At 33.0% G+C, this 24203-nt stretch overlaps 3 protein-coding genes across 6 annotated transcripts; 1 reads left to right on the top strand and 2 right to left on the bottom strand.

Annotated features, from left to right (window-relative positions):
* The first annotated feature begins 133 nt into the window (after nt 1-133).
* LOC8282590 (type 2 DNA topoisomerase 6 subunit B-like) lies at nt 134-6132 on the top strand. Of its 2 annotated transcripts, none has more exons than XM_015723141.3 (12): nt 134-461; nt 567-675; nt 817-900; nt 979-1005; nt 1108-1216; nt 1307-1382; nt 1709-1729; nt 2359-2555; nt 3489-3630; nt 4263-4453; nt 4579-4708; nt 4962-6132. In XM_015723141.3, the coding sequence occupies exons 1-12, from the start codon at nt 432-434 to the stop codon at nt 5277-5279; spliced, it is 1434 nt and encodes a 477-aa protein (XP_015578627.1). In that variant the 5' UTR covers nt 134-431; the 3' UTR covers nt 5280-6132. The 2 variants fall into 2 exon arrangements, with proteins under 2 accessions (XP_015578627.1, XP_048233168.1); XM_048377211.1 differs by having other exon boundaries at nt 5029-5279.
* On the bottom strand, nt 5969-8867 carry LOC8282589 (galactinol synthase 1). The gene is made up of 4 exons (XM_002525318.4): nt 8391-8867; nt 7379-7699; nt 6530-6664; nt 5969-6424 (listed from the first exon to the last, which is right to left on the bottom strand). Exons 1-4 carry the CDS (start codon nt 8715-8717, stop codon nt 6200-6202), a joined length of 1008 nt encoding a protein of 335 aa, XP_002525364.1. The 5' UTR covers nt 8718-8867; the 3' UTR covers nt 5969-6199.
* A 5344-nt stretch (nt 8868-14211) lies between these two features.
* Nucleotides 14212-23754, bottom strand: LOC8282588 (phosphatidylinositol 3-kinase, root isoform). Of its 3 annotated transcripts, none has more exons than XR_007216643.1 (19): nt 23445-23754; nt 23226-23322; nt 23040-23136; nt 22435-22593; nt 22134-22343; nt 21061-21239; nt 19889-20036; nt 19533-19628; nt 19026-19161; nt 18805-18923; nt 17996-18190; nt 17667-17837; nt 17294-17431; nt 16516-16670; nt 15923-16066; nt 15623-15770; nt 15358-15541; nt 15073-15167; nt 14212-14519 (listed from the first exon to the last, which is right to left on the bottom strand). XR_007216643.1 is itself a non-coding variant. In XM_002525317.4 (18 exons), exons 1-17 carry the CDS (start codon nt 23554-23556, stop codon nt 15404-15406), a joined length of 2442 nt encoding a protein of 813 aa, XP_002525363.1. In that variant the 5' UTR covers nt 23557-23754; the 3' UTR covers nt 14212-15167; nt 15358-15403. The 3 variants fall into 3 exon arrangements, 1 of the variants encoding a protein (XP_002525363.1); XR_007216644.1 differs by having other exon boundaries at nt 22435-22525; nt 23445-23506; XM_002525317.4 differs by having other exon boundaries at nt 14212-15167.
* Nucleotides 23755-24203: the final 449 nt, after the last annotated feature.

Raw genomic sequence — 24203 nt, 5'->3', positions numbered from 1 at the left:
TAAAATATAAAAATACGGTATCGATTGTTTTTATAGTTTTTCTTTAGTTGTTTTTGATAAAACAATCAAAAAACAACTAAAGAAAAATAAGAAAAATAATCGTAAAATAAACCAAAAAACAACCGAATTATATTTTTGAAAAAGATTAAAAAAATAATATTTAAAAAAAAAAAATCTATACAGTAAAAATGATATTTTTTTAATTAATTTAAGATATTTGTGTAAAGTTCCTAAAAAACAAAAAAGGAATAGAAATGGGCCGGATTCAGGTTTGAGAAATAATGGAGGCCCAAACACGTACAAAGTTGCGTTTTCTAATTTCTCTAGAGTGTAATGCTGTGTGGTTAATTGCGAGCGCGGGAGATTATTATATCCTCTGAGTTTCATTTGCTCCTCAAAATTTATCTCTCAAACCATCAAACTCAAATCAAATGGATGCTTCTTCTTCGCTGTGTTTGGACGTGAGTTCACCGATCACATTTTTCCCTCCAAATTCTTTATGATCATCGCTCTTACATTTGCCATTATTATTATTTTATTTACTTGTTAATAATGTAAACTTGCAGTTAATTTCGAGCGCATTTCAAAGATGTCGTGTATCTGAAGATATTTGCAGACTCTCAGTTAGTCTCAAATCACCTCCACCTCTCGGTTCTCCCATTACTCAAATTTCAAGTAATTTTATTTAAATCTAATTACACTTTCAGTTTCTGATTATCTGTTTTTAATTGTTCATTATATTTTCAAAACATTATATATTGTTATTGGTATTATTATTGTAAAGATTATTGTCATTTGATTTTTTTAAATGTACAGTTTCAGATACAGGAATTGGAAGCAATTTAGAAGAGTTTCAGTATCTAAAGTGTACCAAAGAAGCCATTGATACACAAAAGTGGGGTAAGCAAAGCAGACACAGTTGATTCATTTTTACTCTAATATGTTTTAATTTGTCTTTTCTTTTTTATCGTAATGCAGATGGATTGCTGTCTGTCACAAATACTAGTGAGTTATATTTTACTGGTTTAAAATGTATTAGCATATATAGATAGTTTTTTTTTTTTAAAGTATATAGTTTAATTTTGCTATTATGGAGATTGCATGCAGGTATTTGTGATAGTGAGGTATACAATTATCTTTTAAATTTGAGAGAAAGCATTGCTAGTAGAAGATTGACTCGGTTACCTTCAAACCCTAAGAATGGTTCAGAATTCAGGCATGTTTAATTGTTTGAATATATATCATGTTTTTTGAGTTCTAATTATTTTATTATGTGAAATAACTGCTTTTCTTTTTTCTTCTCCAGTGGGACTCAAGTATGTCTGTCCATTGTTGAGAGCGTTGATGTTTTAGAGTCAGTGATTGTTTGCTTCTTTCAAAAGGTCGTTGGTTGCTCTATAAATATTTTGTGGCTTCTGTATATCAATTTAGTTATTTGATTTTGTCTGGGAATTGCTTTTGCTGCTTAGATTGTTCTCATTTTGCATTGCTAGAAGCAGAACAGAAAGTGGTTGATATTAAGGCTCAATATTTCTTATGTATTGCAATACTAGGATGGAGAATGGGTTTGATAACTTGATTAGTTTATTCATAGCTCAAAACTTATGATTTTTAATCCTAGATCTGTATATATAAGCAAGTGGTTGCTAAAACTCTTTCAATGCTTCCATTATTTACTGAGTTGTTTTGTTGTTTTTTATTTTTGCAGATTCTCATTTTAAAGATCCCTGTAAGTAAAGCTTGCAACTCTAATACTCATTTATTTGGACGATTTGTTTTATAAGCAGTGTCAAATCAGAAGGCAAGCTCATAAACAGAGGTGAAAGGATGGGGGGTCAGTGGGGTGGGCTAAGAAGGTTTGCCTACATTTGCTCATGGAAACCATACAAAGAAGCAATAACAAGTGCTAAAATTCTCAAGTAGCTAAAATCTTGGTCAATTCAATCATATTACTTTCTCATTCCCTTTGTTTCTAATATCCAAAGCAAGCCTCAATTTAGTGATGGTAATATTGGTGTCTCAGTGATTGTTATGCTGGTAAAAGGCATAATCAGTTATGGGTTTATGCTTTTAATTAGTTTCATAAGTATATGTTGGGCAATCATGAACTCTGCATATTTGAGTCATAAAGCCTGCACCCATCTGAGCCATCGAGTTTTTTAAGAAAAACTTCATCTCACTTCATGCAGTTACATAGGCTTTTACAGTTATTTGACTAGAACTATTGATCTTATTTCAACCTTAGACAAAGATGGCATTGTTCTAATTCTTACCCACAACTTTAGGCACATGGAATAATTTGTTAAACTGTTATGGTAACTTAAGTACTGAACCATCAGCTTCATTTCTTTTCCCCAGAATGTTGCAGTTGAACTGGTGGTTGAATGCTTGGATATCCCTGGATTACGACGTGTGAATGTCTTTTTAGCAAATGAGAGCAATCCCTTGCCCCTTTCAACTTCAAATGATGAGCGTTTGATGTCTGGCCTTCAAGATTATGTTTTAAAGCATGGAAATATATTAAATCAAAATTGTAATTCATGCTTTCGAACTCGGTAAGATTGTGCTGCACTCATGCAAGTTTGATGTTCATAGCTGGATTCCAGTAGGTTTATTCAGAAGTTTGTATGATGGTGCTCAGCTCAGTTAACAAACATTTAAAATTTTTTTCGAGTTATTCTGGATTCATTATTTAAATGCAACTTTGCATTTTCCTTGAGTCGTTTCAGTAACTTGAGCTAGCTATAGAATTAGTTTTGGTGTACGTATACTATCAGCCATTGCTGGCCCTGTGTTTGTTTGCATGCCAGTTCTTGTTACTGAATACTGTACCTCAAGGTGGTCATCTTTCTTTGTGTATAGAGCCATCACTTTTCATATGTTGAGTTGGAGCTTCTCCTCCTTTTCTTTCCCTTTCAAATTACATGTTATCACTCTAAATGTTATTTCCAAATACTATTACAGTTAATTAGGCCTTGGAAGCATAAATTACAAAAGAACTGGTCAACTAGAAATCTAATGATAGCAGGCCATGATAACCTAAAGTGCTTCCTGAATTTTCAGTTTTGATCATTTGATGTTAAGAGATGTTAGGGTCATATACGTAGATACAAACAAGCTCAGATTGATTCATCACTGTCTCTATCAAAACTTTCAGCCTCTCCAGATGTAGTGCCATCTAAATTCTGTAAACATCTGTTTCTCTAGGGTCATCATAATTTCTGAAAAGATATTGCTATTGCAGCACAACTGTTGAAAATTTTGGATGAAAACGAGAAACTAAATTGTCTGTCCCTTTTGAATTTTCAGATTAGATTCCTTAGCTTTTAGTAGGATTGTTATTAATACTGAAGTTTCAATATTGATTTCTTTGGACACGCAGTGATTGCATGATCATGCAGCTAAATGATTCAATAATTTATGGAACATGTTATATGGTCTTAAATTATTCTGAAAATGACTCATTTCCTTTCTCCATTTCTTGTTAGAGAGCAACTCAAGATTGGGAATGGAATGGCATGCAACCTGGAAAATCAAAGGGGTTCAGGACTGACAATGGAAGTGGTTATTATAATAAGCGAGTCAGCACTAACCTGTCCTTGCTTCAGTCAATGCTTCTCAAAAACAGAGGTCCATATCAATTTTTTCCCTTTTCAAATTCTTTATGACTTCCTTTCTCTTTTTACAGAATGTCATCACAAATATTCTGGTAAGATGGTCAGCTAAAGGAAGGTGCATATTTGAAGAGAGAGTGACAGACAATAATAATAAGATTTGGTGTACTTAAATACTACACAGTATAGAGAAAATCAAATGTGACAAAGCTTTCTAATTTTTCTAATTCTGGCTCATTTTTTTAGCCCTTAGCTTTGGTTCCTTACCATAAACTGAGTCATGAATTAGGAAGCTAAGCACAAATTATATGACTGGCTATGAGTTATTTAGATAAGGGATTCTGACAGTCTATATGACTGCAATTTGTCTTTATTGTGCCTTGAGACTCTATAAGTATTAATTAAAAATGTTAATGGTTGGATGTCTGCAGTATGAATTTAAAATGTAATAGCATATTGGCAGTTGTGACATTGAATGCTATAATGTGAATGGTTTCTGCTGGCCAATTAGGTGCATATAACTCTACACTGGGGACAAGATAAAATTTGTATACTTAGATAATCTCTGCAAACGTTTAACTGCTTTTAACTTTGTAATTTCACTCTTTGTAAATCCATCTTTTTTTTTTTCTGCATGATCAATTATAGGTATTATATTTTGAAGATTTCAAACCTTGTTCAATTTCCAACCAATTCCTAAATGCTCTGTCTAGCATTGATTGGAAAAGTTATGGAATGACTTTGGGGAATGTTGGCGATCAAGAAGGCAACCTGCTAGTATGGGAAAACTTGCCACCTAATACTCATATAGCTATCGCTCTCCACTCCTACCATAAGCAATATCCTATATTCTTATTGCAATATGTCCTTCAATATGTTTAGATAGTTCTATGCTAGGTTCTGCAACGTGTTTCTTGCATCTGTCTATATGTTGTATGTTGTATTTTCCTTGACCTTTTGCCAAGGTCATCATATCATCAGCAAGGCGTAAAACTCGAACGGATCGTTATCTTATGAAAAGAGCAGTTAAACTTGCATTGGATGATTTGAAAGAGAAATATGCTGGAATGCTTCTAAGTGAACATGCCCTCAAGGTGAATCTCTCTCTGTTAATTTCTTTTAAAACTTCTGAAAAGAAAAAAACAAAAGGTTACAATCATATGCAATTAGTATAAAATTGTAACAGTAAATATTTAATGGTCTGGCTTTTATTTTCAAGGGGCCTGATTTGAGAAGCTTTCTATTGCTATGACTAGCAGTTAATGAAATTTCTATTGCAAGCATCTCTTATCTAGTGATCTATGTCTTCATACTCGATTTCAAGTTTGGAACTGCCATCATTCTCAGATTCGGAGTTATGCCCCTGATTTTGCAAGGTCTATTGCGGGACTCATTTTATTGTCCAATGATCCAGATTTCCAAGAAGAATGCTATTCTCTTCTTGGTTTGCAAACCAGAGAGATCGAACAGGAAATTGTTAAAGATTGTATTAAGGAGAAGATCATTTCAATTATAGATACAAATGATAGAAAGTCCCGAGGAAGCAAAGAAATGGCAACGGCACCTTTTCTTTTTGAAGATGACTGCTGCTGGAACTCAAACTTTCAAGACAATGAATATGAAGGTGAGGATGAAAGTGGATATGCATTTAATTACTTGGACTAACATCTATACATACATACTTGCGAAAATGGATATTGGAGGTTAGAGAGCCTTTAGCAAATGTGTTTAATAGTATATATTTCAGGTTCATTTTCCTGTCCGGTCTCTGGGTAGAAATATATGAGAAGGAAAGAGCTACTCTATTATGTGGCTCATTTAATATTTTGATATAAGAAAATGGTTACTTGATAGCATAAAACGGAAGTAGGAGGACTTTTACTTCTTATTTTTCCTTTGCCCTTTCTTTCATATCTTCCACCTTTTTCACCAAATGAAATAGAATATGTCAACTTTCATGGATCGCTCTATTGTCCCATGAAGTTGTGGAGGCATTCTTTCAAATCCGGAGGCTCAGTTGAGGAATCCGTCACCAAAGGATCACCCAACAAGGCTAGGTTTTGTGATGATTTTAACATGATGATCCAGCTTTAGCCTCCTCAGGAAGCTCTCACAGAATAGTAAAAACAACTTCACATTTGCATACATGCTTCTGCACATCCTTAAAAAAAGAAGCGATGTACGGATTGGATTGCTATCACCAGTTTTTATCCTTTCTGGGTATGTGATCATAAAAATGTCGTGAGACACCGTCTTATGAGCTGAACATGATGAAAGATTTCGAAGAGACATTTTAACGAATATGTAAAGCTCAAATCAATGTTATTAGAATTGCCAATAAAATACAGCAAATCTATAGATAAATATGTATTTATATACTTTATGAAGTCTCTCCAAGGATAAAAGTGGAATAACTATATGATCCAGGTGAAAGTTATACATTCTTTTGTCCACACTTTATACGTATTTTGTGTGAAGTTAAGCCACACGACAAATAGAGGCCAAGCAATTAGCCTACCAAAAAAGGGTAGAAAGGGTAGGATTACACCAAACTTTATAAATATTCTCTTAAGGCAATATAGTTTTCAAGCAGCAGAAGGTGCAGGGATGTAGGAAATGATAGGTTCAGGCATGGAAGCCATAATAGAAGTTCTTGAGAAGGTTTCTTCTTCTGCTGTAGTTACTGAAGTCGCAGGCTGCAAATCAAGTGATTCGTCATTGTATATATTCCACCATTTTGCCACTAGCATCTTGATATCCTCTCTCTCCATGTTAGCTTCCTTGCCTGTATACCTCCATGGTTTTGAACCCTATATTTGTTTTTTGTCCCATAAGAAGAACGAGGAAACACAAGAATTAGCTAAAACAATTGGTTTACCAAGAAGTAATTGAAGGGAAGAAGATAAGCTACTTACAGCAGCACAATAATGGGCAACCTTGACCTTTTGTACATCTATGTTCTCAGGATGGCGCCATAACATGGCTAACACCAGGTTGTAAACCAGAGGAAGCGGCTTATATGTCTTCTCGAAAAACATATTCAAGAAATCCTGTCATTTGTTCACAAAAAGAAAAGAAATTCTTAGTGTTGGAAACCTCTAGTTGGATTGCAACTGGGTAACAATAACCACAGATGCTCGGTAATATGGTTTGAGATTATCTCTTCTGCTGCTGTTTTATTTAATGCTGTGGGTCTGTTTGCATGCCCTTTTTTTTCTTTTCTTTTCCGGGTTTTGATGTTCATTATAAGATTTTGATGTAATTCTGACTTTTTTTTTTGAAGGTATTAGTCCTAGGGTTTTCTTTTTTCTATCACCTAATGCCTTTTTAGGTGGTGTTTTTCCAATTTGATTATTAAACTTTATTTTGGTTTATAAAAATAATGATGTCATTTACTATTTTTGTAAATTAATTACTTCAGCTTTGGTATTATAATGAATGCTCACTTTGTTTTCTCCTCCATTTGTTTATTCTTTGTCTACAAGTAATGCTTATTTTTTTTTCTACTCTTTTCCAAAATTGATTGTTGATTGTAATGATGATAAAGTGACTCTAATCATGATCACAGTGCCAAAGCTGCTGATGCTTTCAGAACCATCAACACTTTCATCAATTATATGTATACTTACAGTGTCCACCTTCATAATTTCCGAGGTCCAATTTTCAGCAATTCAATTGGTACTCTACAACTATGTGGGGTCTTGGATTAATGAAATGGAAAACTTGTGATGGTGATTAGCTTTTAAGGGTCAAATAAAACTTACTTGCTCAGCAAAGGGTGTTGGAGGGGTGATCTCAAGAGTGCGAAGAAGGTTCTCATAAGTCAATCTGCTAGGCTCGAAAACGAACATGCCAGCATTGAAATATAAAGGAGGAGGAGAACCCATATCTGCAGGCCATGGAACCCTATCTGGGCACTGTTGGCAATAGCCAATCTTATATTGACGAGAGTGGCTCCATGTTTTCTCACAGAAGCAATCCATGGCGGCATATAAGTAGCCATCAGGCATGTCGAAGAGATGGTCTATATTTTCAAACACTTGGATATCAGCATCCAAATAAACCATCTTGCTATACTCCAAAAACTGTAACAAGAACACACCCACAAAAATCAAGTAGCCGTCAGGATTCATCTTTCAAACCACATATTTGTGATTTGGATTTTAAAATTTGAAAAATCCATGACTGTTGGTTCATGGATGTGATACGTGCATGGCGACCCTTTATCATCTAGCACTACAGGTGGTTTAGGTTTCATATGAATCTCATCTAACTTATTCCTTATCCATACACACACTACGAATTTCCAATAAAGAACATGTACATATTTATATGTACCTTAAACTGGACCTACATATAAGGCGGAAAGGAAGATTACATAGTTTATTTGCAAAACAAAAGTGGGTTTGGAATCTAAAGCTGCATGTGTTGTAAGAGACAGAAATTAAAGCCAGGTACATGTAGTACTTCATAACCAATAACTTAAGACACAAGTTAATAGAGTGAAGAAAATGATTGATGTATATATATATATGCCTTGAACATTAGATAATTAATAATGATGTTTTAAAATCATAATATAGGCAATACTATTCTTAATATATTAAAATTACTGAAATTTTTAATAGAAAAAAAAAAAAATCTTGAGATGATCTTTCATGTTATGATTTATAAGACAAAACTCAATTTGAATAAATGTTTAACTGGAAAAAGAAAAGAGCTTATATGCAAAGTATTAATTAATATGCAGTTTGTATGAGGAAACGCAAAACTTACATTCCAGATCCTGAGCTTGGAGTAGTTGATGACATAGTAAGCCATGGCAAATTCAACTTGGTTTTCAGGTGGATAAATAGGCTCAATCTCACGTACTATACAACCTTGAGACCTCAGGATTTCACGATGCTCTTCAGGAACATCACCTAAGATTGCAACAACAAGAGGGTATGCACTTCTAACCTTTCTTAAACCCTTAGCTAATCCAACCACACCTTTTATATAATCTCCATTACCAGCTAAAAATGTCACATAAGCCCCCTTTGAGTACCCTGCAGAGACCTTGCCACTGCCCGAAAATACATCTACAGGCACTCCTGGAGCCATTTTTTACAGCTTTTAAAGATCAGTGGAGGATTTAGAGGAAGAATTGGTGTTGAGGATTTGATGCGAAAGTAAACCAGCAACACTAAGGATGCTACCTTACTGACCACCCTCCTTTTTATTTTCCCTGAGGGATTCAATGGTGCATTTGGCATCCTTAAATAGAAGTAAAATGTGAATTCATGTCAAATGAATGCTAAATGAGACTCAAATGAATGCTCATTTTGGTCATTTTCAAGCTTATAACCTATTTTATCATTTTTCTTAAGTCTAAGGTGGTGAGTATTTTGAATAAAAAATGAATAATTTTTTATGCAGCTACTATTCATTTAGCCTTATCAACAAAATGGACGGCTGAGATTAGACATGGGTGGTAGTCACAGTCAATTTTTTGAGTATGGGATGGCAATTAAAGTACATATTATTTTCAGAGTATAAGAAATTGATATTAATGTGAAGGAAACAGAGTGGGAATCACTTCCAGAAATATATAAACCAAATCAAGAATGGAAATATTTTATTTTTTGTGGCAAAAAAATACAGGCAAATTAATGATCTGCTAGTTCTTCTGGAGGTCTTGCATTATGATGATGAAGCAGATGGATTTATTAATTTAGCTCAATTTAGAATCTCCCAACTTGCTGCATATGTAATTTATCAATTCATCTTCAAAATATTTGAGCTTCATGATTTTTGGATATTAATTTGTTACATTTATAAGTATCTGAGCTTCAAAGTTAATCTTAGTTTTCTATAATTCTGTAATTCTGTAATTATTGTATGCTTCAAAATGGTATCATATTCTAACTTTAGTTAATCTTTTCTATTATTAAATTTTAATTTTTTTTAATCATAAGAAGTTTACCTTTTTTTTTATTTTTTTTTATTTTGCTGAAGTAGCACCATTTTTTTTAGGGGTCATATATAAATAAATAATGAGCGATAATCAAATTTTAGAATTAATTTCAAAAGAATAAATTTTATTATATTCTTAATTCCTTTGAAAAAAGATACTAGTTTTATGGTTTTTCTTTTTATTAAAATGAAGGCTAAGTAAAGATACAAAGAAACATATTAATTCATAATGGGATAATACAAACAAACTTCATATTCAATTAGACCCTAATATATTAATTTTAATACTAAAATTGGTCCTGGACGACAGCATTCTCATTTTATTTAACTTTGCTATATTAATTTCATATATTATTCAATTGTTATATATATCTCTCTTTTCCACAAACATTTTCCTCTTTTTTTTTTTTTTTCTGTTATTTTCTCTCATGCACTGAAATGTATATAAAGATAGACTTCATTATGTATACACTTTAAAAATAAGAAATTTAGGAGAACAAAGTTATGATTTGGTTGAAAGTACAAGAATATGTCTTTGTCTCTAAAATGTTTTGGGTTACTAAAACCAACAAAAATAGTGATATGCATATAAATAAAAATCATGTTCAAGAAAATTAAAAGAGAAAAAAGAAAAATCAAAGCACAAGTAGATTTGAGGTGAAAAGAAAGAAGCATCAATGGAGAGTGTCAACTTTTTATCATTTGGGCTTTCGACTGTGCCTATTTTCCATAGAATATGTTATTTTGAATGGCTCCACAGCATAATATCCATTCCATTGATCATGGGATTTTGCTTTGCATGTTTCCATTACTTTTGTAAAGAGTACCAAACCAATGCTTCTAAACCTCATATCACCATGTTCAGATTTGTTCCTCTTCAAGCCTAGAATCATTATCTATACAAGTTATCCTTTCAAAACTTGTAATTTCATTTCTTGTACAAATCATAGCTATCCTAATTCACTCATTACTTCTATATAAGTTTTTTTTTTTTTTTTTTTCTATTTTGATAAGTCTTCCAAATTATATTGGAAGTAATTTTTCTTAAAAATTGCTTAGTTTTCCATTTGATAAAAAAATATATTATTTTTTATTAATGAATCTCTAAATGCACCAAACGCTGAAATATATAAAGTATTAGTTTTCCGAAAAATATTTTTTCCCGAACCGGGACAGATTTGATTAAGTATATATTTTTATATATATATAGTATCTCTAAAAGAATCTATTTTAATTAAAAGGAATGTCTGTTTAGTATAGGGAAAGATTGAGTTTGTACTATCATGCTACTAGGTTGAACTTAAGGAAAAATCTTCTGAATAGCAAACAAGTGATAACATATAGTATTCTCAAGATCTTATTATATTCAACCCAACAAAAGTAAAATGATAGATAGAGTTGAATAGTGATTAATTAAAGAGTAATTAAGCAAAAGGTTTCAAAAAGCAACTATAGAAAATTCTAGAACGCATTAATTTGTTTATCAGCTAAATGATGCTTCATTTTCTCAAGTACATAATTGGATAATATTGAATACTGAATACTGAATACTATAATAATTTGTGACTAAAGCTGTGACCGACTGATGATGGTTAGATTGAATACGTCCAATATGATTTAATATTATAGTTGAAATTTATTAAGAATTTTATTTTATTTCAAGAGAAAACTATGCGTGAAAAAATGAATATAAATAATAAAGTTGAAAGAGATATTTTAATATTATAAAATATATTAATTTAATGTATAAAAATTTAGTTTAGCTTTAATCAATTTTATAAAAATTTAGTTTTCTATGAAATTCTAAATTAATTTTAATTTTATTTAAAATACATAAACTTTAAATTTATAAATGAAATTTATAAATTTCAACCACACACGATGTAAAAGATCCTAAAACTATTATTAATTATATTTTTAAGTGGAGCTATAAAATAACTTAAATGTAAAGATATTTAATGGATCCCAAAACTATCTTTGATTATATTTTTAAGTGGGGCTATAAAATAACTCCAAGAAAATACTCAAAGAAAGCAACATCACTGTTATGACATGTGCATATACAAAAACAAAATAATAATATAATAATTAATAAATTATAATAATAATAATAATAATAATTATTATTATTATTATAAGTGAAGCCTACTTACTATTACGTGAGTTCATAATCATATCATAAGATATGCCCCATCTGAACATTATTATATATATTTTTGGTCACCTTAAAACTAGACCAAATCAAAAGCTTACTTCAAGATTATCCAACATCTATATATATAACAAAATTTTACTTTCACTTAAACAATATTTATGTATTTAATTATCATCGTCCAATCCGTATCCTTTTGGAATGGGTAAACCCATCACATGATATTCATTTTTTTTTTTTAAATTTCATTTCTTCTTTATTTTTTTAATCATGATTTCTTGTTCATTTAGTGTTAGTTTAACTTTTTGATTCTGTCAATGTTTTAATATCTTTATTTATTTTGATTCTAACTGTATTCATATAATTTTATTTCTTCAGGTAAATAAAATACTAAAGGAAAAAGCTAAAATCTGAAATGACTCATCTAATATGAATTAGTATTTTTTTGACATAAGTATATTAATTTTAAATACAAAATAAAAAAAGAAGAAGGAAACATATCATATAAGAAAATGACTATAATTGTTAGTCTTTCAACCTTTTTCATTTTGCTTTTAATATCTCTGACTGGATAGTAAATAATGATCTATAAGAATGAAATGCAAGGAATGTGGATTCTATCATTTAAATTTTAAAGTATTTTGCATTTTTAATTCAAGAAAATAAGTCCAATATATATTTAATATTTAGATTTCATGACTGGATTTTAAAAAATTTCAAAGAATTACATATATATATATATAATTTTTTTAGCAGTTTCAAGATTTTTAAACAAGAATTTACTAATCAAGGCTTAAATTTGAACTTAAATCTTAAACTTATGAAGTGAAGTATAAATCATAAATAGTTGAATAAAATGCTTACTTGTAAAGATTAGAAATGATAAGTTAATTTTTTTTTTTTTTTTTTATATAGATTTCGAGAGGAATAGCCTGAAAATGAAGCACCATTATCGCAAAATCCAGAAATAACACATGGAGAAAATACAAAAAATAAAAATGATGGGACAGCAGCGCCTGTAGATGCTTTGAAGATCCAGAGAATTTTGAGGAAGAAGCTAATAATAATAAAGCTGATGAGACGGAATGGGGAAAAAGCAAGGGCAGCTTCAGCCACAAATACCTTAAAAACTGAGGCTGACTGGTTTTTTGGAGCCTTGTCATGGCTGGGAACCCTTCTCATATTTGAGTGTCTACTCTCACAAAATCATAGCCAACCACACAACCTAAAGTTATATTGCAGCATCCACATCATACTTGTTTTCTTGTGAGGGCGCATTAGATTAGATTTAATAACTCTGACATGCTCATATCATATGCTTAATTAATTATAATTGAAATAGAAAATTTAAGAACTAATTAGTTCTTCTTCCTGCATCCAACAGCTAAACAAAAACAATATTACTTGGGTTTTCTTTATTCTTTTTGGGTTGTTGCATATTTATATGAAAAGGTGTTACGAGATTGATAATTTGTCTTTATGCAAATCTCTTGCCAAAGGAGCACTTGCACATTGTTGCCTCCTTTACTGAAATAAGAATCTTGTTGCTGCCTTCCTCAAAATTAAAGGGTAAGGATCCAAGGAAGATTTTCTAATGTAATTACTGAAGGAGAATATTGAGACACATAGAGAGTGAGTATACTTGTCAGGTGGCTATCTATCACCCAAGTAGTTTTTGTTAAGTGAAGCCTCAGTCATGCAAATGCAAGTGGTGGTGATGGGTGGTCCACTCTCTACTCTATGCCAGGAGCTGCAGGGGGGAGACAAATCTGCTTTTCTTTTCTTTTCTTTTATTTTGCCCCTTCTCTTGCTTCTGCTGGGCCCGATTCCCCCTCAATGATATTGGAATAGACATGATCAAGGCTCTGAACTGGCTTGAAATCGCTGTTTTACGGTTCATTTAGAGATGGGTCAGGTTCACTGCAGTTTCAGTTTGACTCAGATTTAAATATTAAAAAGGAAATTGAAACTTTAAAAATTAATAGAAATTAAACTATAATATTTTATAACTTTTATAATCGTAATGTGTATTGTTATGCAAAAAAATAAATGTATTACATAATTTTCGAACAAAATCACAGTACCATACTTTTTTTTTTTTTTTTTTTTTAAACAATGGGATTAGATATCAAAAGAAACTGAAAATTAATATCGTCTTCATTTTTAATTTTTGAATTAATTTCCGGATAAATCGAACAATTGATTAAGGGCAGGCTTCTAAATTGACTGGTCCAGTTTTGGTTTGGACAGCGCATCTAAAACTGTCCATGGCCACGTCTCTCTATCATGCGAGGAACATTTGATTTGACTAGGAAAGAGGCTTGGAAACTCTTCCTTTACAAAAATGAAAAGGAAATGTTAATTTTATATACCAGCTACTAGGCTGTCCAAATTCAAACTTGTTTTGCTTAAAACAAAAAACAAATTGCTACAATATTAGGGCAAGTTTTTCACCCAAGAATCTCCTTAGAAATACAGAAATATTTATACTTCTGGAAATATAGAATTGCTTTGTAACTAATAAAAAAATATCTTAATTTAGTCATATATCAACTTCACATACAAAAGAAAAATTGGAAAAAAAAAAAAAAAAAGGAAGAAAGGAATGATATCTAATTGGTCCCTAAAAGAATGATATGATGGTACAAGGAAAGGTGATGATAATATGCTAGAATTTGATTTAATTTATGTTAGGCCAAAAGAAGAAAAAACAATATACACAGTTGTTTGTCTCCACCTCCATCTGGAACAGACTTCATTTGGTCAAGGATCTTCCATCCTTGAAACTGACAACCAGGCTTGTGACACAAGAAAAAATGATAACAAGTTACATGTTTGATAAACAACAACACTACTTCACAGATACTATGTTTATGTAGAAATATAAAACATCTGATCCCTCTGCTGCCACAAAGCAAGAATTCCCTACTATTTCACTCTTCAGGTCGGTCAATAAACAACCTCTTGGTAGGGGAAAAACAGGAACTGGCTCAGAGATTGAAAGTGCAGATTTTAGGAGCAATGATATAAAAACAAGCAGCAGATAAGCAATACATATACATACATATGTTCCTAAAGCATATAAATCTGCTTTCTCCTATCATTTATCATACGAATTTCCTCCCTCAGATCACTAGGTATCAAGTCGCTAACATAATTCTTTAGATCAGACCAACAAGTAGCAGATATAAACAATTAAAGCCCTTCTATTTTTGTCAATTTCAGCAAGCACACTGTGAGAATGGTAGAGTTGGAAACCGCACCGACGAATAAAACAATTAAGGAATTCAAACACCCATCAGAATATAGCACTGTATGCAGTGAATTGAGAGACAAAGATTGACATGATACCCAAGTCATCACTGTCGAGGAGTTGTCTTTTTCTACTTTGTCACTTATGTCAGTAAGGAGACGTTGAAGAGCTGCATTCTGGTTCTAGATACTCCCTGCAAAGTGACGAACATTTATTTACAGAAACACACATGCAGATAGAGCATCACAGGCTCCACTCATGAATTAATTTTAATTGAACTTTTACAACGAAAGGAGTCAGTTTCATCTTCTGCAAACATGATTTTAGAACTCAAACAAAGCAACCAGGCAAACAGGATGAGGTACAGAGAACGAAACCATTACCTATATATTTACAAAGTTTTGGGTAAAACCTAATTTATTTCTGACGTTAGCGCCAGTACTGAGCCCAACGATGAATTGTCTCAACCATTTGAGGGAAAAGTGCACTGACACTCTCATTGATGAGATCCTGGAAAAAGTGTATTGCAGCCTCATCATCCAAATCCAATCGAAACTTCTCTTGAAGCTGCAAGCATCAGCAGAGGAAACACAAGAAGATTAATGTAATCCTGGATGAATCACAGATTATACTTGTAAAAAGGGTTACCTTCAGAATGCTCTTTTCAGGATCAGTAGCTATGTCAGGAATATTCGAACCAGCCATCAGATGGAAAAGATTCAAAATTAGGTTACTAGATTTTCGAAGAATGTTGTACGCCTCACAACAATATGATTTGAACCTAGTATAATATTGGCTGCGGAAGGAAAAGTAGGAAAAACCAATTAAAAATTTACCAATTTGAACCTACTCTTAGTCATGTCATAAATCCATTTGTCTTATCCAGCAAGCTGGACATCAAAGTTAACAAAAGAAAAGGAATTCCAAAAATAGGTAAAAGGAAAACACCTTTCTGCACCACCCATTGCCTCAACCATTTCCTTGCACAACTTCATTGGTGGTGGAAATGGCTTAGGATCTCGGCCAAGAATAAAACCAAAATCAACATGGAAAAGACGCCCATCATCCCTAAGTAGAAGGTTGTCAAGGTGTCTGCAGAGCAAAACAAATTAGCACCCCAAAACTTCTATATCTGATTGAGACATTTAGCAGTTACAAGGAATTTAAGGCACTAGAATGAATATTGTATTCCAAGTTTGAACATCGATAGTAGAACTTTCACAAATATCACAATACCAATAGCATATAATCAAGAAGTTTCAGATCTCATATGAACATTAATGGCACAAACAAATAAACGAAACATTGAAAGGGAGGAGAAAAAAAAAAGGATATTATGTTTCATATATTGTGAAAAGAACTGAGCATTTCTTTTTTCTCCCAATTAAGACTTCACTACAGGTGATCTGTATATCAAGTTTGCACCTCAACAAGGCATTGCCCTTTGCACTTTGAACTGTTAATTAAAGATTCTTAATTCATCTGAAATTTCACATAGCCCCAGAATATAGAAATTTTAATGTACCTCAGAAAATGATTACCTGTCTCCAATGCCCAGTATGTAAGTGATGACGGAATAGCCAGCACAGCTTTTTATAAAAGTTTCAAGACAGGTAGCTGTAATCCCAAATGGCCCGTGGTCATCAGGATGGAACTTCTGCAAATAGCTTGTAATGCTGCGATGCTCAGAGAGAATCTGGATTTCAGAGGAACACATCTTATTAACATGTAGCAAATCAGTTTCTTCACCACATCTATGGCTCCATTTCTGATAACTAATCCACATTGGCGAACATGAATAAAGAACACTAGGCAAACAAATTAAAAAGCCCTCTATTTTCAGCAAGCACAATGGAAGAAATAAAGTAACCAATGGGTCTGTTTGTAAAGCATCTTGAAAAACATTAAGACCCTGTCTCTTCCTTTGGTTCCTGGACATGCTGTAGACCTAATTGAAGTAAATATAATGATCTCAACACTACTCACAGAAGTTACATGTCCACTGTCATAAGAGATCCAAGTAACAGTTTACAAGCCAATAGGCAATCGTGTGAAAGGCAAAGCAAAAATCAATGGTTGCAATCCAACAAATTTCTTAAAACTTACCTGTAAGCAACAGTTAAGGCATGAAGAGGAGAATAGCCTGCATGTATATCAATATGAATTTACTATGCTATAGCTCCACTTTACTATGTGGTAAATCTTTTGCGCATGTGGATAATATGGGTGCTTCTGAACTCAATTAATTCGCAGAAGAAGGAAATTACACGCAATGACTGCATTAGACATCAAAAGTAGCACCTGTTGGAGGATAAATACCTGAGCCAGTGATCGTGATGGTACAAATTCGAGCATGCCTTCATCTTGTCCAGTAGCAAGCACCTTATATGGAGTCAAATGCAGATCAAGGTTTTCCAACTTAAGTAGCCGATCCATTAGGGATACCATTTGAACAACCTATAAGACCATATAGGTAAGTATTTCAGAAATAGCAAGGCCTTTGAACTCTCAACACCCTTTCCCACTATTCTTCCTCAAATATACGCATGTGGATATAAGCATGCTTGCATGTGTTTGTGTGTGTATGGGTGGGTGGGTGGGGAGGGGATGTTAAAGAGAGAGAAGAATTAAACTTGAGAGAGATCAGATTTAGTGCCTTGTTAAGATTTCTTAGCTAGTGCTAAGCATTTACCAGTTGATCTTGCCGAATATCATCACCCTTCTTAAATATGACTTTGCAAGTTCCGCCACTTTGTGTTCGGAAAGTCAGACGCAATGGATGCAGTGCACTCTTGAATATTGATGACTCTGATGGTACAATCCCAGTGATGAGGACACCAGGAGCGAGGGGAGATCGTATTGGCTGAAAATATAGCAGAACAACAGATTACTTGCAAATAATAAATAAATTTCAGCGGCCATCTGCAGTTTAAAAGGCACTAGAATAAAATGACAAGAGGCTTCAGAAGCTTAATAGGAATTGTGATCAATGAAGAAAGTAATTTGCAATTCAACACATACCTCCTCAAAATAGGTAAGCTCGCTGAGAAGACCAGAAAGAAGTTGTCTAAGCTTTTCAATCTTTTTCTGAGTATTACCTCGCACATTTCTTACATCTCTCATTATAGAGCACAACTGGGCTGTCAATTCTGTCTGACGCACCAAACTCTGCCATAACTTGAATCCATCTTCTTCTCCATTTGGACCACCTGGCAACTGTGATGAAGTACATATAATTACCAAAGTGACAGACACAATTCAAAATCAGTAATATTGACATCTGTAGTTCATTATTTAACTGCTTTATATGGTAGATTTATTATAAGCTAGCACCAGTTGTCACCTCAATTTGCTTTATCTTCTTCCTAACAGACATTCCGTGCAGCCAAATGCTTTTTTATTTTTTGAAGTTCCAGCAGGAAAGATAGACTCCAATGTTACCTGCTATACTTGCTAGACTTTAAATCTCGAAATCTTTAAGCAGTTCCTATAAGTAATAGAAACTAATATACTGTGACTTCTGTTTTTGCTTTACTAGTGAAAGAATACATATACATTCAACGACTGTTTATGGATAGCACTTCCATTAGCATGTGTAATTTTTATGATATATCATAATTTTCAAGGAAATTAAGCCATATCTAAGCATTCTCTGGATCTATCAAATAGTAATAAATTTCAATCCCAAAAGATGTCATAAGTTGCAATTGATATAAATTAGATAAAAAGGAAAATATCCTGAATAATCTATCAGAATTAGTGGCTAATGACAATGTATATTTTGGAAATTAAATTGCAGAAATGGTTACTAAACACATAAGGACTCGCACCTTCATCATATTCTCTTGCAGGATCTCGTAGGTAGAACGAAAGCTTTTGGCATATGCATCATAAAGCTCCACTGCGACATACCAACGAAGAAAGCTAGCCAACTCAATGTTATTTAATGCTGTCAAAGACAAGAACAGTCTCAGCTCCAGCAGCAAACTAACTGCATAGTAATTACAATATAGCATAAGCATCATATTTGAATTTCCAGCATCTTAAATACATCGTTGGACAAGGAACTGGGAAAGGCGAGATTTATCAGAGCGCTCAAACCGAAGAGCTTGAACCAGTTGAAGTAAGTAACACTGCAGCTCTTCATCATCAGCTCTTTCAAGAACACTGACAGCATATGCACGAACCTGTTATCCAAAGTTCCAATCACCAATAATCAATGACAGGATAAATCTATAATTCTACATATAATTGAAATGAGGCTAGGCCAGGTTAATCTTCAAATTCACAATTTCCTTCTCTAGGATATGTTGTGCATGCTAAGCCTTTATGAACCACAACGAAGAGTGACAGTGCGATAATTAATGTGTGTTCTTTTATACAACCTCTTGAATTATTTTTAAGGTTTCAAAGGTCATCATCTAGTTATGGCCCGCCCCCCCCAATAAAAAACCTACAAAGGATAATTTTGCAGAGTTTTGAATAATATGCCCAAAGAAATTTCCCTAGAACACCATGATCCAAGACCATCTGCAAGGAAAAGAAGACTAACACCCACCTCTTCACTTTCAAAAACAGGCGATAGAAGTTCCAGAGCATCACAGACATCTATCATTTCCCACCTACCCATCATATCTAGTGCCTGTTTTGCTTCCTGCAAATGCATCACGACAACAATCTTCAAAGATCTATTTCTCATTCACTAGCAGCATAAAAAAAATAAAATAATAGGCAGATAAAAGCATATTCTGTTTCTTTTAAGATCAGAAGGTCCTAATATGATCATTAATCCAAGCCAACTACTGAATCAATAGCTAGCACAAAATATTGACACCAATACGTTATTCCAACCTGTGTGATTTTCATGAAGTTGGGAATAACAATAGACAGGACCAAAAATAGAAGAATGCTGACCTGAACATCACTCCATTCAACACAGCGAAGAAATTTTGTGAGGGCCCTCTTCTCAGACATCAATGAGAAACGGAATTTCCATAGAAGCTGTCTCTCATCTCCATTCAAAGTCCTTGTTGGTGGGTATTTTAGAATTCTCTGTATTGACCTTATAAACAACAAGAAGCTAAAATGATAAACCTCCAACTTAAGAAAAACAACTGCTGAAAAGATCAATATTTAAGAAAATATATACGGTACAAATGATCAAATCAATCCATGACTACACGTTAAAACCCACTGAAAAATTAAAGTTTGATTAGTTATGTCACAATTAAATAATAGTCCAGCTATTAGACTGCAGGAGTTCTCACATGAGAATCCTCCGCAAAATGCAGCGTCATCCAACTGTTTCTGTCAAGGCACCAGAGTATGGGACACAGACCCTATCAATGTGTAAGTTATAGCAACAAATAGGATGCCTCCCAATAAGCTCTACCCATACCTTACTTGTACCTTAATAAAAAATACATACTTTCTCCATTCGCACATTGAAAGGCTATTTTGAGTTTATATAAAAATTAAGAAATTTTAGAATTTTTTTGGTGCATAGAATTAATTTTTGCCACTTTCTCTCTAAAATAGCCTTGTAGGACTTTTGACAAAGGCTGCAATATCAAAATAAAGAAGATTGAAACTTAATAGTAGATGATGATACTTGTGTCAATTAACGAAAGGTATTTTTGACAATTAACTATTAAAGTAACAATCAGAAAAGGAAAGTGTACTATATTTTGGAGTGGATGAAAAAGAAGGGAAAAAAGAAAGCCTATCAAAGTGGAACCAAGGGTGTACATAGTATTAAATAAATTTTAAGAATTATCTTAACAAATAAGAAATCAATAGTAATGAGATTAAATTATTATTATAAAGCTATTTATATAAATATATTAGTATCCTATCCGTACCCATTCCAAATTCGTTTAGACCATATCCATATCCTTCCTGTTAAGCATGGATCGGATTGGGTCCCTTAAATACCCTATACCTGTTGCCATCTCTGAGTGAGATGCTCAACATATTAATAATTCAATGTATACCAATACATTTACCAAAAATAAATTACCTTCAAATGATCCTAACCAGATTAAACAAGCAAATCAATTGCATCTTTTAAGGTAGATTAAGCTTACTTTCGTTCATTGGAGCTTGGCTTCAGATCCCTGTCAATGATACCACGAGTTAAACTCCTTGCTAACTTTAGTTGCTTGTGCTCAGAGGGATTTATCTTTCCTAGTTCTGGGTCCCACACGATAACAAGTTCATTTGATGAAGTTATTGGAGATGGCAATAAGAAATTTGCTCCTGACTCCTACACATTGAACAAAAAGGTAATAACCATGTCCATTTTTTTCCAACTGCCGTCACAAGATTAATATTAATTTCCCATGCTTGCATGGCCAAAAAATTTAATTTCAAGACCATGAAATATTCCTCATTGAGAAATTAGGTGTCAATCATGAATACAAGTGGCAAAACCAGCAGCACAAAACTGACAGAATAATTCTTGTCAAACATATGCCTGTTTCTTTGCATTTCTTCAATTTGTACAGCTTCATAAACAAGTGAAAGTAGCTATTAAATTGTCCTATCAACAGTATTTAGAATAGAATGTGCGAATCGAAGCTATTGCAATGTTTCAAATAGGCCTGTCAATGCAGCAACTTTAAGAAAGTGACTATGTATACAAGCGTGTGGGATTAACAAAGACATGAAGGAACCATCCCTGCGAGATAGATATATAACAGGGAGCCAAAACAAGGAGTACTTTCATTATATGACCTCCATGAACAGGTAGTCCATATTAGACACTTTCTAAAAAAGTGAAAACAGAACCATTCCTGTGAGGTAGATATATAATAGGGAGCTAAAACAAGGAGTGCTTTCATTATATGACCTCCATGAACAGGTAGTCCATAATAGACACTTTCTAAAAGAGTGGCACAGAGGTCTGGCCTGTAGCACAAATGATATAGAGTTGAGGTAAAGATCAAATTGCACAAATCAGAATACTCAACTAAGCAAGGCGCAGATATAGCCAATTCAAAGAGGTGTATTTCTATTTGTTGCTAAATATCAAAATATCCATAAGATAAAAGCTCAAGATTTCTATAATAATTAGACATTATCATGGCATGGAAGCAGATTCAAACCAAAAAAGAAAGTCAGCCCAAAAAGTAGTCTGATAGCTGTAGATGGGCAGTACCTGAAAAACAACTCGATGTTCAAAGCTACAGAAATCAATGACCAAGTATAAGTGGGAACTTCCATTTCTAGAGCTATCGCGATCCTTGATTTTATCCATAGCCCTGAATGTGAGACGGTCAAGCCAATCTACACATGGAATTTGTCCCCTCTCATATTTATTCACAAGCTTTTCTAAACGCTCCAACTCTCCCCGCTCATGTCTTGGGACCTATCTTGAAAGCATGCAAGTAAACTTAAGGCAAAAATTATCCAAGAAAACATATATTATGTCCATATTTAAAACATCTATTATTAAGAACCTTTCCAGGAGTAGTCGTTGGAAATGACCCATCAGCCTCTTTTCCTAGCCAAAGCCTTAGCTTTTGCTTGCCTGTTTTGAGTTGCATCTTGCTGTTAAAAAGAAGAATTGTAGCCCCACCAATCAGTCCCTCATCTTTCCCACATGAAACATCCCAAACCTAGATTTTCAAGTAGATTGACTATCAATAACAACAGAAACCTGAATATGTGAAGACGAGAAGAAATTCATGGGTATCCCATGTTCTATATGCATTCAGAAAGATAGCTTTTTGAGATGGTTTATCAATATTTGATAGCGCTTCAGTTATTCTCACATATAAAATGTGCTTCAAATACACATCTTTTACCTCACAAAATGGCATTCAATCCACTCTTAACAAGAGACAGTAAAATTGTTGACGGCATTACAAAGAAACACTTTTTTTCCTTAACCAAATCTAAGAATCTGATAGATTCCCAAGCAGAACTCCGAATTGCATAAAGTAGAATTCCCACTACACATCCACCCCACCGTCACACACACTCAAATTCCACACAATCACACATATTTTACTTGAAAGAAAACCTAAGAACAGAGGCTTGAAAAATTGAGTCGCAGACTTACAGTAACAGCAAGCTGCGAGTGGGCAGTTAAGTCTCGATACTTAGTACTCAAAGTAATCAGTTCGTTCCAACAATAAGATGGTCCAGTAGACTCCAACCTAATAATAGAAAGAAAACAACTGTCATAAATTCCAAAAGCAAAGTTTTTATTTTTAGAAAGAGGGCAATTAATTTAGTGAAAGATTACCTTGTTCTCATGGGAAGACCAAAAGGAGCACCATCAATATACAATGCACACTCAACGTACAGCTCTGCTTTTCTCTCCTCTGCTGTTGAATAAGTACCTGCAGCACAGTCGAAGCTTTAAAAATTATATATATAAGATAAAGAAAATAAAAAGGAGAAAACTTTTTAGTCAATGTAAGGTTGAATTAAAACATGAAATTGAACAAATAGAGTCGGAGACCTGAATCAGCAGATTTAGCAGAAGGCAAAGATCCTTCTAATCTCTCAACGCGAAAGGTTACGGGTAAATTAATATCACAAGATAAAAAAAATCGAAATTCGTTGCCACTCATGATTGTCTTTTGTTTATCTTGGCTAACTAATTAAAATTGAATTGCATAATCATAGGGATTTGTGAATTTGGAATCAGGTAATCAGAAAAGGGAAATTTGTTATTTGAATTCGAAGCTTGAGAGCTGAGTGAGAGGAGAAGTAGAGCTGGCGTGGAATAGAGAAACACAAAAACAGAGGAGATAGAAAATAAAGGTTTTCAGATTACTGGACAAAACAAACTGTTTTTGTAGGTGAGTGGATGTGGGCCCAGATGTATGGTAGAAAATATATAAATATATTAAGCGTTAAATTTTCTTGTATTTATATTTTGTAAAACTATTAATATTATTAACTCAAAAAAAAATCACTTTAAAATATAACATAAATTAGTTGTATTTTAAAGATATATTCTATGCTTAAAGTAAAATTTCTATTAACTTTTTTTATTATGTATAGTTTCAATATATTTTTTTATCTTTATTTATTATAAATATTATAAATATATGAAATAAATATTTAAATTTTTGTATTAAATTATTTAAATAAAATAAAATTTTCACAAGAATTTTAAGAGTTGCTTAATATTTAGCTTAAAATAAGTATAATAACTTATATTTTTGAGTTATAAATGTAAAATTGTTATTGGTAATTAAATAGAAAAGCCAAT

The sequence above is a fragment of the Ricinus communis genome, chromosome 7 (genome assembly GCF_019578655.1).
Source record: "Ricinus communis isolate WT05 ecotype wild-type chromosome 7, ASM1957865v1, whole genome shotgun sequence".
NCBI lineage: Eukaryota > Viridiplantae > Streptophyta > Magnoliopsida > Malpighiales > Euphorbiaceae > Ricinus > Ricinus communis.
This window is presented reverse-complemented; position numbering and strand designations above follow the sequence as displayed.